This window comes from Triticum aestivum, chromosome 4A (assembly GCF_018294505.1).
Source record: "Triticum aestivum cultivar Chinese Spring chromosome 4A, IWGSC CS RefSeq v2.1, whole genome shotgun sequence".
Lineage (NCBI taxonomy): Eukaryota > Viridiplantae > Streptophyta > Magnoliopsida > Poales > Poaceae > Triticum > Triticum aestivum.
The window spans coordinates 546,279,257-546,296,580 of NC_057803.1; the positions used below are offsets into that span (position 1 = coordinate 546,279,257).

Sequence of the window (17,324 nt, forward strand, 5' to 3'; positions counted from 1 at the left end):
AACTATACACTCAATGTCGGTTGATTTCAAAAAAAAAACCAAGCAACTATTCCCTTCGTAAGAAGTCCTGCCATTTCAGAAAAATAATCTTGGTTTCAAGTTGCATATTCAGTCATTTTGTTCTGATGATAATGCCTATGTTTTAGTTGTTGGGATTGCGTCCGGAATGTCACCGAACGAGATGCTGGGAATATTTATGATTTTAGTTCAGGGAACCTCAACTTGCCCATTCTTTAGCCACACCCATAACAGAATCAAAGCGTTCCATCTAAACAATGAAATTAGACTGTTAATTTTAACACAACCGTAGATTTGTGGTGGCCTAACAGCAAACTGGACATTTTACTTATTACTCATAGAAGACAAGTGCTCGACTCAAAAAGAACAAGTCAAATAACCCTGCCGAGAAATGCTTCAAACACCACCTTAACAAGAAACCCACAAGTCTGAGTAAAAATATTCCACAAGCCTGATCATAAGGCACACAACGAAAATGGGCATGGAACCACCATTACCCTGCTCAGCCACTACGACTCCCTTAAACTACCATCATGTCACCAAAGGTGCGCATCAAAAAGATGGATCCAGCAAATATCCCCGCAGCCTTTAGCACTCTCTGTAAATCAAAAGCAATAAAGAGAAGTAGTGTAATTAGCATAAAATTTTCACAAAACACGATGGAAGGTCACTAATAAACATAGATTCATTATGAGGTCAAATTTGGCCATGTAACGGGTGTTTGATGCTCCACTAACATGGGCTGCCAAGTTTTGGATTCAGCTAAGGGCATTTTAGTTCTGCTCTGTTCTAGACCAAATTTCAGTTCAAAGTCTCAATGGCCAAAGGACAGCAATCCAATTCAAGAGAAAAAACAAATATAACACACATATATATTTATAAATAACTAATCAATCCAGATACACAGCATATGCCATGCACAGGTTACCAAATTTGAGCTAATCACCCAGACACATATAGTAGACAGTCAAGTATCAGTTCCAGATTGCTCTAAATGATGCGAATTTAAAAACACTCCAGCTAACCCAGTGGTAGAAACTGGTACGTTACAAGACTATTAATTTCCATCACAGCAGCAACACTAACGCAACACAGTACTACTGTCTTGTGTTTGGACAGGGTTAGCACGATTCAAAGCAACTAGTACAACACAATATGCCAATGATATTTTTTCATGGTCCATACATCTTTGGCCTCCCTTCGAATGATGAGTTCCTATATGTTAGTTTAGTTGCGGAGTTGAAATATTGCCGACTCGCCGTAAACACGCCCCACATTTTCTTGGAATGTCTGTGACATTGTCCTAAATCCAGGGCCAACCTTTTCTTCAGTGTTCGTGCATACATATGGTGGGTGTTGCAGTCACTAGTAAGGAATGAAGATTATATAAACTGACATGGTGGTGAAGGTCAGGGAGATATCTAATTTCTAATATGAAGGAGATGGATCATGCCATACGGATACCATTGTCTCTCTTCAAATGAGAAATAAATTCATTATTAGCTGAAAAAGCCTGAAACTGCTCTGAAGTAAGTTGAGTTGCTAAAACAGACTTGAAGAGGTGGCACATCCTTTTTTTTTTGACAAACAGTTGCACACTGAGAAATCCTCATACCAAAGTTCAAATTCCACTGTCAAGAAGGCAGTAGGCCTTACTTTAACTGGCAATAATGATGATTAATTTTGTAGGTTTCAAATGTAAGAGGCAGAACAGTAAGGCACTACGAAGGTGCTAAGATTTAGCTCCAGGAAGAACAATTATGTTTCTCTCTCACAATCTATATCGCAATAAAAATACACTCAAAAAAGAAAATCCCAGCTCAACAGCTTCAAAATAAAAAACAACAGGCAATATAACAAGTAGATGAGGAGACCATGTAATTCGGTGATTAAAAGAATTTTCTACCTAGGAACAATGAATATCCCCTGCCAGTAGGCCTTGCAGAGAAACTGAAAAATTCATCCTAATGGTCATCCAGTGTTCTTTTGCAGGTACAAAGGAGCACTAGATTTGCATCAACCTATTTCTCTTGGCATAACCATTGAACTTCTACATGTAGCAGATCAGGAGAAGAATCATAAATTAAATTTGTTCCTTGTTCTACAGGACCCAACCTCTAGATAAACGCCCAAGCTAACCAGCGAAATCACAGGCATTCAGGCAACATAGCTGGTTACGGCAAATCCCTCCCTCTAGCACACTATTCCTCGAGATAGTAGCGGCTGGTATGATTTGTACGAGGAAACCATACGCGTCAACTGGGGAAAGTATAAATACGGATCTAAGATTAAGCACCAGCAACGTAATCGCGCCGAACCAAAGCAGCTAGATCGCCTACTTGCGCCGCTAATCATCTCACTCGCGCCGACCAAAAGCAGCAGAGCTATTACAACTACAGCTACCAGCGCAATCGCACGCGAAGGAAACAGGAAAACAAAGGGCAGAGCAGAGCACTTGAGAGGGGGCGGGGAGGGGGTGCGTACATAGTTGACCGCCCACTGCTCCTCGTCCATGACCTGGGAGTTCCACAGGCTCTTGAGCTTCTCCACCGGCGCAGACGCCATCGCCGCCGGTCGGTTCGGGTCGGATCGGATCGAAGGTCTGGGAATACGGGGGTTTAGGGTTTCGCTTTTCTCTCCTCTCGCTTCTTCTTTTTCTTGGCGAATCTCTCTGTTTCCTCTGCTCCGCCAGCTTATAAGATCGTGGTTTGGGCTCTGTTGCTGGTACTATCTGGCCGTGCTGCCGCAGGCCCATAAACTGGTTTGGAATTGCTGCTTGGATCAGGACACTATGTAAGAATTTCCTATTCGACGCTCTCTGCGTCCAACAGTCGAGGTAACGCACGCAGCTAGGATAACTAACCGAACGACTGGGCCGGCCCATCTATATGGCTAACGAGTAGATCGCATCTGGTTTTTAGGAACTTTCTGGAAGGTTCCGGCCCTGGTTTCTAATGGTTTTGGGAACCTTCTAGTTGATTCCTGAGCCGTTTCTTGGACTGGTTTTCTGGTTTCTTTTTGTTTTTTATTTTTCGTTTTTTCCTTTTCCTTTTCTGTTTCTATTCTTTTTTTCATTTTCTGTTTCTATATTCTTTTTCCCCTTTTTGTTTTCTTTTCTTTATGATTTTGTTCAAAATTTCAAAACTTTTCAATCTTTGTTCAAGACTTCAAAAAAATGATTTCATCTTAAATTTTGGGAAATTGTTCACAATTTGTTTTAGAAGGAATGTTAATATTTTCAAATTTTGTTTGGGAGTTTGATAAAATGTTCCTATTTTCAAACATTATTCAGAAATTTCAAGATTTTTTTATGTTTTACAATTTTTGTTCAGGAGTTTAAAAAATTCTTCGTGAATTTGAAAAAATGTTCGTGTTTTAATTTTTTTGGAGAGCTCAAAAAATGTTCGTAAAATTTTCAAAATGTTTGTTTTTCCAAAAACTTTCAGGTGTTTGAAAAAATGTTCCCATTTTAAGAACAATGTTTGCATATCCAAAATTTCTTCTGGAATATGGAAAATGTTTCAGTTTTCAGAAAAAAACAAATGTTCTAGTTTACAAAAAGTGTTCATCTTTCCAAAAATTGTGTACGTTCTCAAATTTATTCTACAGATTCAGAAAATGTTCCCGTTTTCAGCTTTTTGTGTTTCCAAAAATTGTTCCTGTTTTCGAAGGTTGTTCGCAAATTTCCTGAAATGTTTCTGTTTCAAAAAATTGTTCATGTTTTAAATTTGTTCTGCAGTTTCAAAAAAAATGTTCATGTTGTAATTTTTTTGGTACTTCCAAAATTGTTCCTGTTTTAAACATTGTTCGAAAATTTCATTATTTTACCTTTTTCCCATTTTTTCTGGAATTTCGAGCAAAAAATCAAAAACATGAAAAAAGAAAAGAAAAACGTTTGGATCTTCGTTGTTTTTGGTTCTTATATTATGGCGCTACACATGTAATCATGCGGTGTGTTCTTAGGTCTACTGGCTAGCATTGTCGCCTCTTTCACCAGAGTTCCCGGGCTCGATCACTACAGACAGTACTCGAATTTTTTGTAGATGTGAACAGACTCGCGCTATACAGTTCGTCTGGTCGTTAGCTTGGGCCGGCCCAGTCAGCTTTGCGCCTGTGCGTGCGTCCGGCAATTTGCCGCAAAGAGCGGCACATAGGAGCTCCCCACTATGTACACTCAAAAAAAAAGTTGATCTGGACCTGGAGCAACTAGTTAACGAGCGCTTCTTCGGGAGTCTCGCAATGATCAGCGTCATTTGGCGCGCTCTCAGCCATTTGCCACGTGTCGCGCTTTGGATGTTTCCTCCGGATTTTATTTTTTTTTTAATTTTTCTGCACGCGTTTTCGGCTTTTTAAAAGGATTTTTCCTAGTTTTTTCGACGTTTTGGTTTTCTCCCGGTCTTCTTTAGCTTTTTGATAAAAAAAGTCGGGAAAAAAAATTTGCACGAAAAAAGCGTGTTTTCTTTTTTTCCCGTGAAAGTCACGGTTTTTTTTCCGCAAGAGACACGGTTGCGCTTTAATGAGAATCATGATCGTGCCTTTCGGAAACGAAAAAAAACGCGTTTTCTGTTTTTCTTTCGCGAGAGTCATGGTTTTGCTTCCGCGAGAGGCACGGTTTTGCTTCCGTGAGAATCACGGCCGTGCCTCTCGGAAAGGGAAACACAAAACGCGTTTTCTATTTTTTTTTCTTTCGTGAGAGGCACAATTGTGCTTTCGTGAGAGTCACGGCCGTGCCTCTTAGAAAGGGAAAAAATACGCGTTTTCTGTTTTTTTTTCTTTCGCGAGAGTCACGGTTTTGCTTCCGCGAGAGTTACGGTCGTGCCTCTCGGAAACGGAAAAAAAACGCGTTTTCTATTTTTTTTCCTTTCACGAGTCACGGTTTTGCTTCCACAAGAGGCACGGGTGTGATTTCATGAGAGGCACGGGCGTGCCTCTTTCGGAAAGGAAAAAAAAACCGTGCTCCCTGTTCGGTTTTTTCGCCTGGTTTTTTCGTCTGATTTTTTCATGAAAAAAAGTTCATCAAAACCTATCACCATGGGATCTAGTTTTGAAGATCTCGACGCGAGGAATCCAATGATAAAAACGGTTCGAGATTTGGACGCAGGGTTTAAAAGATAAAACGTTTTGAATAAACGAATCTACGGAAAAAGGGAAAACTCCCAAGTTGTGACAAGTGGCGCGCTGCATGTATGCCACTTGTTGCAACCTGGGAAAGTGGAGTGTTCTTTGCAACGAGTTTTTTTTTTGAGACAATGTTCTTTGCAACGAATGTTCTTTGCAACGAGTACTCCTTGATTTCGGACTGTTTCTACGCTACCAATAGACAAAGCTGTAAACCTCATGGGCCTTTTACTATCGTGAGCCCACACACGACTACGTCTCTCACCATTTTTCTTTCATTGCATTCAGCCCACTAGAAATCAGGTTACCCTTCGTAAAGAAATATAAGAGTGTGTCTAAAAAAGAAATATAAGAGCATTTAGATCACTAAAGTAGTTAGTGATTTACCACTCAAAAAAGTAATTGGTGATTTAAACGCTCTTATATTTCTTATAGAGGGAGTACGAAATGACAATGCATACAATTCTTGGTGTTATGAAAATTGTACAAGGGCTCAAAATAAAATGAAAATTGTACGATGATGAGTCCATCGACGCGTTGCAGTTTGATCATATGCATGGACGGCATGATTGGCAATGTCATGCAAGAAGCGGACATTGTGTCGTTGCATAGAGCGGCGGTCTAGAACATAAACATAGAATGATGTGACCGTCATGACCCTGAATAAAAGAGGAAAGATTTCAGCGTCATGACAAAGTTGTTCCTATAACTTAAAAAATGCATTACTTCCAAACCAAGTGTCAAAATCACAACCGTTTTCGTGGATGTGTTCTTTACAAAAAGATCTTTGAAACTAGCTCTCACATGGGTATTTTTCAACAAATTACTCCTACAAGGGATGCTAGAGGAACCTTTCCCTGGTGTATCAGCGCTCGCGAGTACCCCCGCGTCGTTTGTTCCGCGGCCGCCCCGCGCCGATTTCCTCGGGGGTCAATGACGTGTGGGCTGCCGGCGCGCTCGGGGCCACCTTTTCTGTGGCATTTTTTGGTGTGCCTCCATGCATCGTCTCATGCGCTATTCCGCATGCATTAGGTGAGCCTTGGTCGGTATGTCAGCATCGACCACTTGTCCACTTCATGTCGGGCTGCTTCGTTCGCCCGCTGTTTTCACTATGTTTTTACCATGTTCCATCCAAACAACTATTCATATAAGTTTCTCTGTATTAATCATCTATTTTGCACCATCAACCTTATCAAGTTCATGTGCTCTTGTCAATTCATGTGTTTCTTGATCATGCGACCCAAAGAGGTCCTTAGTACTTAGATGTATAGTCGAGCGGTAGATGAGGATGAGGTGTGATGGTAGAGAAAGAAAATAGATCAACGAGAGGAGGACGAGTTGATATATATTTTTGGTTCCTTAATTATATTTTCCTCCATTGTTTACACAAGAAACCCAAGAATTTCTCCCCACCATAAAAGCAAGCATAAGAATGTGTTTCGTTTGTTCACTTCCTACACGTGCAAAAGATTATCTTGAATAAATCACGTTGCACGCACTGGCATAAGAAAACTCAACTGTCAAAACAACTACTTTTACTCGGAGATGCACATTGAACAGAGGACTAGTGTTTTCCTTTTCAGACTCGTCGACATAGGCTGAGCTGGAAATTGTGTACGATACAAAGTGGCGATTTCGTGGTAAGCTAAATGCCCAAATGTTTGACACAAACACGGTAACACACCTAGAACATGGTGAACCTGACAATCGAGCTAGCAAAGTAAAAACATCGGCGCCACATCCATTAGACTGGGGACGATAGTGCCAACTATGAATACTAACAGGATTTTCATCAGAACCTGCTTGCTTTCATGGAATTCCCTTTGTCGCACTAGCGGTTGCAGACAACTCTCATCCGCATGGTTCAGTCCACTATGTTTGATTGTTTACCGTGTAAGGTTTCTATATATTCCTGGCACCTTTCATTCCTACATAATATATTGGCTATGAAGATGGAAGAAAAGAAGGATCCAATTGTCCAATTTCATAGCTAGACACACAGTGGCTCGCATGTAGAACGGGATGAGATGCTATAGGAATCAACTTGCGCACATATATAGTGATATACATACCTCACATGATAATCAAGATAGTTGGGCGATGTCAATGCCATGTGATCCTACCAACTACTATCTGATTTTCTTGCCTTAAATAGGCGGGGTGCATTATAGGCCGCAGTTAGACACTATACAAGGCACCGTCCAAGGGAAATAAATTGTGTAGCCTCACTCATCAACTTTGGCCGATGGCAATTGAAGCATATTTGGCGAATAGCATTCGTGATATTTTTATTTCTTCATGCATAGAGTTGTACTCCATGTTTGGAATCGTGCTACACTGGACTAGAAAAAAATGTGACAGGTCTAAGGCTTTCTAATTTTTTTGGTACATGTGAAGATTGAGAACTTTGTTGGTTTTTTCAAAAAGGATCGAGCATACTTGAATCGGATTTGGAATACATGAAAGGTGACCAAATTGAGTTGTTTTCATAGTGTTGCATCATGCTACAAGAGATTAAGGGTGCGTTTGGTTGCAAGGGTGGCCAAAGATGGGTTGGGATCGTCCAGAAAATAAGTACATTTGGTCATAAAGCACTTGAATGCTTCCAGTTTGGTTATAAAGCACTTGAATGCTTTCAGTAAAAAAAATTGCCCAAAGATGTTGAACCCTTCCACCCTAAGAAATCGGTCAAATCAAAGGGCCTCCTATTGCATGCATGACCATGTGAGCATGACTGGTGGTCCCATCCCAAATAAATAGCTCATTTCTTGTATACATCCAAACACATGGATTGAATGGTCCCATCCCATAAAAACTGGGCGGTCCAAACCCATTCATACGACATCTTCAAGTAAATGCATCCTAAGGGTGTGTCTAGCTTTTGCGATCCTACATGAGTTTGATAAACACGAATCATGACTCTGTCAGTAAGTAAATTTGGTTGATGCCCCCCTCCTCTTTATGGTTACATAGTACAATTGTACCAAACCCATTTTTTTTCCTTACATCCTATATAGAAATGGCATCATATGTTACATCCAGAAATATAAAGAGCAAATGTCAAGCTCAACGGGTATACACCCTTATTTCCATCTAACCAGCAGTTGCATATGCATGCGTGAATCTTAATAATATACTCCCTTCGTCCCGAATTACTTGTCGCAGAAATGGATGTATCCAGAAGACTAGAACTTAAAACACGTCTAGATACATCCATTTAGAAGACTAGAACTAAAAACATGTCTAGATACATCCATTTCCGCGGCAAGTAATTCTGGATGGAGGGAGTATGTTTTATTTATTTATTTATTTTAAATATGGATTAACTGCACATTCCGTAGCCATTGAAATTTCTTTATTTAGTTATACAATCTATCTATTTTGTATTCCCTTTGTTCCTTTTTTTCTGCGGGAACCCTTTGTTCCTTTTTAGTCTGCATATAAAATTTGTCAGAAGTCAAATTTTATAAAGTTTGACGAACTATATAAGAAAAAATATCAGCATTCAGAATATGATTCAATATCATTAGATGCATCATGAAATTTATTTTTAAACTATATAACTTTTGTATTGTAAATGTTGATGTTTTAAATATAAAATTGATCAACTTTACATAGTTTTGACTTCAAATAAATTTTATATGCAGAGTAAAAAAGAAACGGAGGGAGTACATTTAAACAAAAGGCAAACAAACTACCAGATTCATCATCTAATAAAAAAATATAAACCATTGATCATGTGGTAGGTAGTGGTCTAGATTTTCTAACAAACCATGCTAAATGTATGCTAATTCAAGGGTTGAAACTGAATTCTAACAAGGACAACACACACAATAGAAGTGTCGGATGCTCATAGTCCATGTGATATTGTTGCGCATTCATGTTAACTAGCAAAACAAAGCTCCAAACCTTCACAAATATATGTTATACTTATGTTAACAACAGAACCAAAAAATTATTTGTGCACGGACCAAGATTTAATGAAGCATAGATGTGTTGTGCAGTGCAACATATTTACTTCAGTAAGTTGCAATGTCTAATATTTTTTTTGCGGGGTGTAATGTCTAATAAATTAAACTGGAAATACATTAGGGCAATGAAAGAATAATACAATCAAAAAGCGTCTTAGCAAATATTTTATCAATACATTCTTGTTAACGGATTAGCAACACTAGAAGTTAGAATATAAGATGAAGATTTTGTGCAAGCATCTTGGACGAATTACATTTTGCACTAATAAAAAATATAATATATTTGTAGGGAAATCTCTATTGTTAAGGACGCCGATAACTGACAAACGTGTGGCACATTGGATACCCGATCACACGAGTCATGTGGTCATACCCAGGAGACAACCCACACAACTCTGTGTGGGCGAACATTAAAACTGTTCACATGTTTGGGCGCAGCTACGATGGCCCACATGACCCTGTGTGGCAACTGCTCACCCCCACCCCGTGAGCACGAATGCGTGTGTAATCAACTTTAGTTGTCATGTGTAATTAATTGTAATTGCCATGTCTGTCATGTATCATTAAATATAGTTGCTAGTGTAACTAATTGGAGTTGCCACGTGTGGTCAAATCATAGTTGACATGTAGGGGCTGTTTGGATTGTGACTATGTTTGCCTTATATTGCCACATTATTTTTGCCACACTTGCCTAACTTAAGTTGCTCAAATTGTTAGCCACACTTTGGCTTGCCTAAAGAAATCTTGCCACACTTTTTGTGTCTATGACATGTGGGGTACACTGCTAATAAAAAATTGTTGTCTTAGATGTGGCTAGAACCAAACACCCACTTAACTTGGTCAAACTTGCCTAAGGTGAGGTGTGGCAAAGTGTGGCTAGAAACCAAACAACTCCGTATTATCAACCATAGTTGTCGTGTGTGATTAACTAGTTGCCACATAGGTACACTTGTAATTGTCGTGTGTGGCTAAGCCATAGTTGCCATGTATGGTCAATCATAGTTGTCGTGTGTGATTAACTAGTTGCCACATATGCACATCTGTAGTTGCCATCTATCATCGTGTGAGCCAATAGCAGTTTCTTCCACACGTTCGGGCGAGCGTCCTATGTGTCGTTTGGGCGAGGAGCGCCCACACGTGTGACACTAAATGGTATTGCCCACACGATGTTGGATGCTTACGTGGCTCTCCACCCATATGGCAACTGCTTCAAAATCCATGCAAATGGATCGAACAACATTAAGTGCGTGTGAGCGTGTTGATAAGTGCTACATGTATGGGCGTTATCATTTAGGATTATTAAAGAGGAGTTTGTTGGTTTTGCTTCCATCGCTTCCACCCCTCCCCTCGATACATGCCCCTCCCACCGATTTATTTCAAACCATGCTGCAAGCCTCATTAATTTTGTTCCAAACCGGTCTCGTGTCCTCGTTTTCGGGGAAAGAAATTCCTTGCAGAGCAATTAAAATAAATCAAATAAATTCTGTCAAAAAAAATCAAATAAATCTCCATTAGCAAGAAGTCCATTGCAAACAAAGAACAAAATCAATTCACGTAGTTGTACATACACAATCTCAATCACATCATATCCTTCTTTACCTTTGCCTATGGATTCCCTGCCCACAATATATCTCAATCTTAACCAATCAAAATTTTCCTACGTTGAACCACTAGAATAAGTTGCCCTTGTTGCACCGCATGATAGTAACTATATTTAGGTACAAGAACAAGTGTTTAGATTTAAATCTATATGAAACTTTCGCAAAATTGATAAGAAAATGATCAATTCACACCAACGGAATCTTTCTTCCCAATTGCCTATCGACAATCTAGTGCTCCCTCCGGTCCTTTTTAGTCCGCATATAAGTTTTGTCCGAAGTCAAAGTATCTCAACTTTGACCGAACTTATAGAAAAAGATATTAACATTTACAATGCCAAATCAACATTGTTAGATTCATTATGAAATGTAGTTTCATAGTATATATATATTTGGTATTATAAATGTTGGTATTTTTCATATAAATTTGGTCAAACTTTGCAAAGTTTAACTTGACACAAATCTAATATGCTGAGTAAAAAGGACCGAAGGGAGTATAAAAGAAAGACACATGTGGAAGAGAAAGAGACACACGTAGAACATAATAATAGATGCAAAAATGCAAATACAAAAATTAAATGATATGGTAGATACATTTGTTCCAAAATAATGCTTTTCACCATAGGCGTGTGTTTGAGTATTATGAGTGGTTCTCGGTGTCAATGACAAATAAGATGTGGAGACCGAACAATCAAAGAGTGGTTGCATGTATTTTGACAACTTACAAGAAGGCATGTATGTTTCTATCGGGTAATAAGAATCAGAGGTCTATGCCAATAAGTTATGTGTGTCAGGAAGCGTATATCATGAAGAAAGTAAAAAAGATGTTGTGCTGTAATAGTAGAGATTGCAAGGTGGACCCAATGGTAAATAAATAAGACCAATAATATTTTACAACATGTAGCTCATGTAATTTTTTAATGACATTGACCAAAAGAGACATAAGTGGATTAAATAAGTTCTATTGATACGAAGCTAAATGATATGGTGGTTGCATTTCTTTTTAACTTTTTTCAGAACAAAGCATTTAAAAGATCGTGGATGTCGCCCAGAGAGGGAGGGTGAATAGGCGCTTTAAAATAATTACGATTTAGACTTGAATAAATACGGAATAAAACTAGCGTTTAATTTGGCAAGCACAAAACGTAAATCAACTAGACTCACCTATGTGCACCAACAACTTGTGCTAAGCAAGAAAGAAAACTAAGTGATAGCAAGATATATGACATTAAACAATAAGGCTATCACAAAGTAAAGGGCTCGGGTAAGAGATAACCGAGGCACGCGGAGACGACAATGTATCCCAAAGATCACACCCTTGCGGATGCTATTCTCTGTTTGGAGCGGTTTGAAGGCACAATGCTCACCAAGAAGCCACTAGGGCCATCGTAATCTCCTCACGCCCTCGCACAATGCAAGATGTCATGATTCACTAAGGGACCCTTGAGGGCGGTCACCGAACCCGTACAAATGGCAACCCTTGGGGGTGGTCACCAAACCCGTACACTTTGGCAACCCTTGGGAGCAGTCGCCGATACCCGTCAAATTGCTCAGGGCGATCTCCACAACCTAATTGGAGACCCCGACGCTTGCTCGGAGCTTTACACCATAATGATTGAGGTCCGAACACCACCAACCGTCTAGGGCGCCCAAGCACCCAAGAGGAACAAGCTCAACGGTACCAAGCACCCAAGAGTAATAAGCTACTCAACTTTCACTTCCACGTATCACCATGGAGAACTCAAACCGATACACCAAATGCAATGGCAAGGGCACTCGAAGTGCCCAAGTCCTTCTCTCCCAATACCCACCAAAGCAACTAATGCTAGGGAGGAAAATGAGAGGAAGAACAAAGAAGAGAACACAAAGAACTTCAAGATCTAGATCCAAAGGGTTCCCCTGACATAGAGGAAAAAAGTGATTGGTGGAAAAATAGATCTAGATCTCTATCTTTTCCCTCAAGAACTAGCAAGAATATTGGAGGGATTGAGAGATAGCAAGCTCAAAGAAGGTCAAAAATGGGGGAAGAACACGAGCTCAAGAGATAAGGTTCAATGGGGAAGAAGATCCCCTTTTATATGACCTCCCAAATCTAACCGTTATGTGCTCAGCCCGCACACGAGCGGTACTACCACCCAAGCGGTAGTGCACATAGAGAAATGCAATGGTGCGAGACCACGAGACGATAGTGCCGCCGGAGCTGTACTACCGCTGGGGATGCAGCTCACTGCACTAAAGGAGGCAGAGCAGGACAGATGGGGTGAAGCAGAGCCGCACCAGCGGTACTACCGCTTGAAGGAGCGGTACTACCGCTTAGAGGCTGGGAGCACACATAGTGCCACACACCCACTGCTGCTCTACAATTGCTGGGAGCACGCATGGTCCTAGAGGGGAGTGGAAGTGGAGCGATAGTGCATGGGCGGTACTACCCCTCATACCACCGTTCCACTGCCGCGCAACCCGACACGAAAAATCGCATTCCCAAAAGCAGCGGTACTACGCGCGGCACAGGGCCGCGGTACTACCGCTCGAGAGAGCGGTACTGCCGCTTGAGGCCTTCAGGAACACAACAGAGCAACCAGAGGATACAATAAAGTTTGAACTACATCAACTTCTGCAAATGAGCTCCGAATTGAGCAAACCTCAAGCTTGTTGGATAGATGACGGCGAGTAGCATCCAACAATGACTGGTTATAGCAAGAAGAGGCAGGGGAGGTATGCCTAAGAAATAGAGGAGTGAAACCTTCAAAAGAGAAGAATCGACATAACTGATAACCCACAAGTATAGGGGATCGCAACAGTTTTCGAGGGTAGAGTATTCAACCCAAATTTATTGATTCGACACAAGGGGAGCCAAAGAATATTCTCAAGTATCAGCAGCTGAGTTGTCAATTCAACCACACCCGGAAACTTAATATCTGCAGCAAAGTATTTAGTAGCAAAGTAATATGATAGTAGTGGTAACGGTAGCAAAAGGTAATGATAATAAAAGTAATGTTTTTGGTGTTTTGTAGTGATTGTAACAATAGCAACGGAAAAGTAAATAAGAGAAGAAAAATATATGGAAAGCTCGTAGGCAATGGATCGGTGATAGAGAATTATGCCAGATGTGGTTCATCATGTAACAGTCATAACCTAGGGTGACACAGAACTAGCTCCAATTCATCAATGTAATGTAGGCATGTATTCCGAATATAGTCATATGTGCTTATGGAAAAGAACTTGCATGACATATTTTGTCCTACCCTCCCATGGCAGCGGGGTCCTAGCGGAAACTAAGGGATATTAAGGCCTCCTTTTAATAGAGTACCGGACCAAAGCATTAACACATAGTGAATACATGAACTCCTCAAACTACGGTCACCACCGGGAGTGGTCCCGATTATTGTCACTTCGGGGTTGCCGGATCATAACACATAGTAGGTGACTATAGACTTGCAAGATAGGATCAAGAACTCACATATATTCATGAAAACATAATAGGTTCAGATCTGAAATCATGGCACTCGGGCCCTAGTGACAAGCATTAAGCATAGCAAAGTCATAGCAACATCAATCTCAGAACATAGTGGATACTAGGGATCAAACCCTAACAAAACTAACTCGATTACATGATAAATCTCATCCAACCCATCACCGTCCAGCAAGCAGACGATGGAATTACTCATGCACGGCGGTGAGCATCATGAAATTGGTGATGGAGGATGGTTGATGATGATGATGGCGACGGATTCCCCTCTCCGGAACCCTGAACGGACTCAGATCAGCCCTCCCGAGAGGTTTTAGGGCTTGGTGGCGGCTCCGTATCGTAAAACGCGATGAATCCTTCTTCTTTATATTTTTCTCCCCGAAAACAAATATATAGAGTTGGAGTTGAGGTCGGAGGAGCTCCAGGGGGCCCACGAGGTAGGGGGGCGCGCCCAGGGGGGCAGGCGCGCCCCCACCCTCGTGGCTAGGGTGTGGCCCCCTGGTCTTGATCTTTTGTCAGGATTTTTTATTATTTCCAAAAAGACGTTCTGTGGAGTTTCAGATCATTCCGAGAACTTTTGTTTCTGCACATAAATAACACCATGGCAATTCTGCTGAAAACAGCGTCAGTCCGGGTTAGTTCCATTCAAATCATGCAAGTTAGAGTCCAAAACAAGGGCAAAAGTGTTTGGAAAAGTAGATACGATGGAGACGTATGAACTCCCCCAAGCTTAAACCTTTGCTTGTCCTCAAGCAATTCAGTTGACAAACTGAAAGTGATAAAGAAAAACTTTTACAAACTCTGTTTGCTCTTGTTGTTGTAAATATGTAAAGCCAGCATTCAAGTTTTCAGCAAAGATTATAACTAACCATATTCACAATAACGCATAGGTCTCATGTTTACTCATATCAATGGCATAATCAACTAGCGAGCAATAATAATAAATCTCGGATGACAACACTTTCTCAAAACAATCATAATATGATATAACAAGATGGTATCTCGCTAGCCCTTTCTGAGACCGCAAAACATAAATGCAGAGCACCTTTAAAGATCAAGGACTGACTAGACATTGTAATTCATGGTAAAAGAGATCCAGTCAAGTCATACTCAATGTAAACTAACAGTAATGAATGCAAATGACAGCGGTGCTCTCCAACTGGTGCTTTTTAATAAGAGGATGATGACTCAACATGAAAGTAAATAGATAGGCCCTTCGCAGAGGGAAGCAGGGATTTGTAGAGGTGCCAGAGCTCGGTTTTGAAATAGAGATGAATAATATTTTGAGCGGTATACTTTCATTGTCAACATAACAACCAAGAGATGGCGATATCTTCCATGCTACACACATTATAGGCGGTTCCCAAACAGAATGGTAAAGTTTATACTCCCCCTCCACCAACAAGCATCAATCCATGGCTTGCTCGAAACAACGAGTGCCTCCAACTAACAAGAGTCCCAGGGGGAGTTTTGTTTGCAATTATTTTGATTTATTTGCATAAAGCATGGGACTGGGCATCCCGGTGACCAGCCATTTTCTCGTGAGTGAGGAGCGGAGTCCACTCCTCTTGAGAATAACCCGCCTAACATGGAAGATACGGACATCCCTAGTTGATACATGAGCTATTCGAGCATACAAAACAGGATATTTATTTGAAGGTTTAGAGTTTGGCACATACAAATTTACTTGGAATGGCAGGTAGGTACCGTATATAGGTAGGTATGGTGGACTCATATGGGATAACTTTGGGGTTTATGATATTGGATGCACAAGCAGTATTCCCGCTTAGTACAGGTGAAGGCTAGAAAAACACTGGGAAGCGACCAGCTAGAGAGCGACAACAGTCATGAACATGCATTAAAATTAATCAACACCGAGTGCAAGCATGAGTAGGATATAATCCAGCATGAACATAAATATCGTGAAGGCTATGTTGATTTTGTTTCAACTACATGCGTGAACATGTGCTAAGTCAAGTCATTTAAATCATTCAGAGGAGGATACCACCCCATCATACCACATCACAACCATTTTGATAGCATGTTGGCATGCAAGGTAAACCATTATAAGCTCCTAGCTAATCAAGCATGGCATAAGAAACTATGATCTCTAGTTGTCATTGCAAACATGTTTATTCATAATAGGCTGAATCAGGAATGATGAACTAATCATATTTACAAAAACAAGAGAGGTCGAGTTCATACCAGCTTTTCTCATCTCAGTCAGTCCATCATATATCGCCATAATTGCCTTTCACCTGCACGACCGAACGATGTGGATAATAATAATAGTGCGTGTGCATTGGACTAAGCTGGATTCTGCAAGCATCCAATAAACAGGAGAAGACAAGGCAATATGGGCTCTTTTGTTAGATCAACAATAATGCATATAAGAGCCACTTCAACAATTTAATCATGATCTTCTCCTATCGACCCCCAAAGAAAATAAAAGAAATAAAACTATTTACACGGGAAAGCTCCCAACAAGAAAAAGAACAACATGAAATCTTTTTGGGTTTTCTTTTTAATTACTACTACAAGCACGAAAATTAAAACTAGCTAAAAGTTACAACTAATTTTTTTGTTTTTCTTAAGGTTTATCAAACACACAAGAAGAAAGCATAAAAAGGAAATAAACTAGCATGGATATTACAATGAAAAAGTATGAGCACCGACATTTAGCAATGAGTGTGTGAATGTGAATGTAATATCGGTGAGAAATGCGTACTCCCCCAAGCTTAGGCTTTTAGCCTAAGTTGGTCTATGGCCACGGCTGGCCTGGCGGATATCCAAAGTTGTAGTTGGGGTCGTACTGAGATGCAACAGTCATTGCATCGTGGGCTGCAGCTTGGAGGCGAGCTATCTCAGCTCTCCTCTTATGCTCTTCCGCCTCCTCTCTGGTTATAAAATATCTCCCTTTTGCCTGAATGTCAAAGAAAGTAGAAGCAGGGAGAGACACGTGATAGGTGCATCGTCTATCAAAGATTAGTCGGTACTGGAGGAACTGATCGTTCCTCTCAGCAAACTGATGACGAACCATAGCCTCATAATCCAAATAAGCAGGAGGCAACTCAATATCATCCTCACGTATGGTTATACCAAGAAAATTAGCTATGCGGGTTGCATAAATTCCACCAAAGAAATCTCCAC

The 17,324-nt window shown here is 40.5% G+C and overlaps 1 protein-coding gene across 1 annotated transcript; it reads right to left on the reverse strand.

The window, feature by feature from the left end:
* Positions 1 to 323: 323 nt before the first annotated feature.
* LOC123086865 (mitochondrial import receptor subunit TOM5 homolog) lies at positions 324 to 2,772 on the reverse strand. The gene is made up of 2 exons (XM_044508687.1): positions 2,503 to 2,772; positions 324 to 616 (listed from the first exon to the last, which is right to left on the reverse strand). Exons 1-2 carry the CDS (start codon positions 2,581 to 2,583, stop codon positions 539 to 541), a joined length of 159 nt encoding a protein of 52 aa, XP_044364622.1. The 5' UTR covers positions 2,584 to 2,772; the 3' UTR covers positions 324 to 538.
* Between the last annotated feature and the right edge of the window lie 14,552 nt (positions 2,773 to 17,324).

What these genes read in the sequence shown, in the direction of transcription:
- LOC123086865 (XM_044508687.1), bottom strand. Translation starts at nt 2,583, where the DNA reads ATGGCGTCTGCGCCGGTGGAGAAGCTCAAGAGCCTGTGGAACTCCCAG. An exon ending in AGCAGTGGGCGGTCAACTAT is followed by an intron (nt 617 to 2,502) that starts GTACGCACCCCC and finishes TTTGATTTACAG; the next exon opens with AGAGTGCTAAAGGCTGCGGG.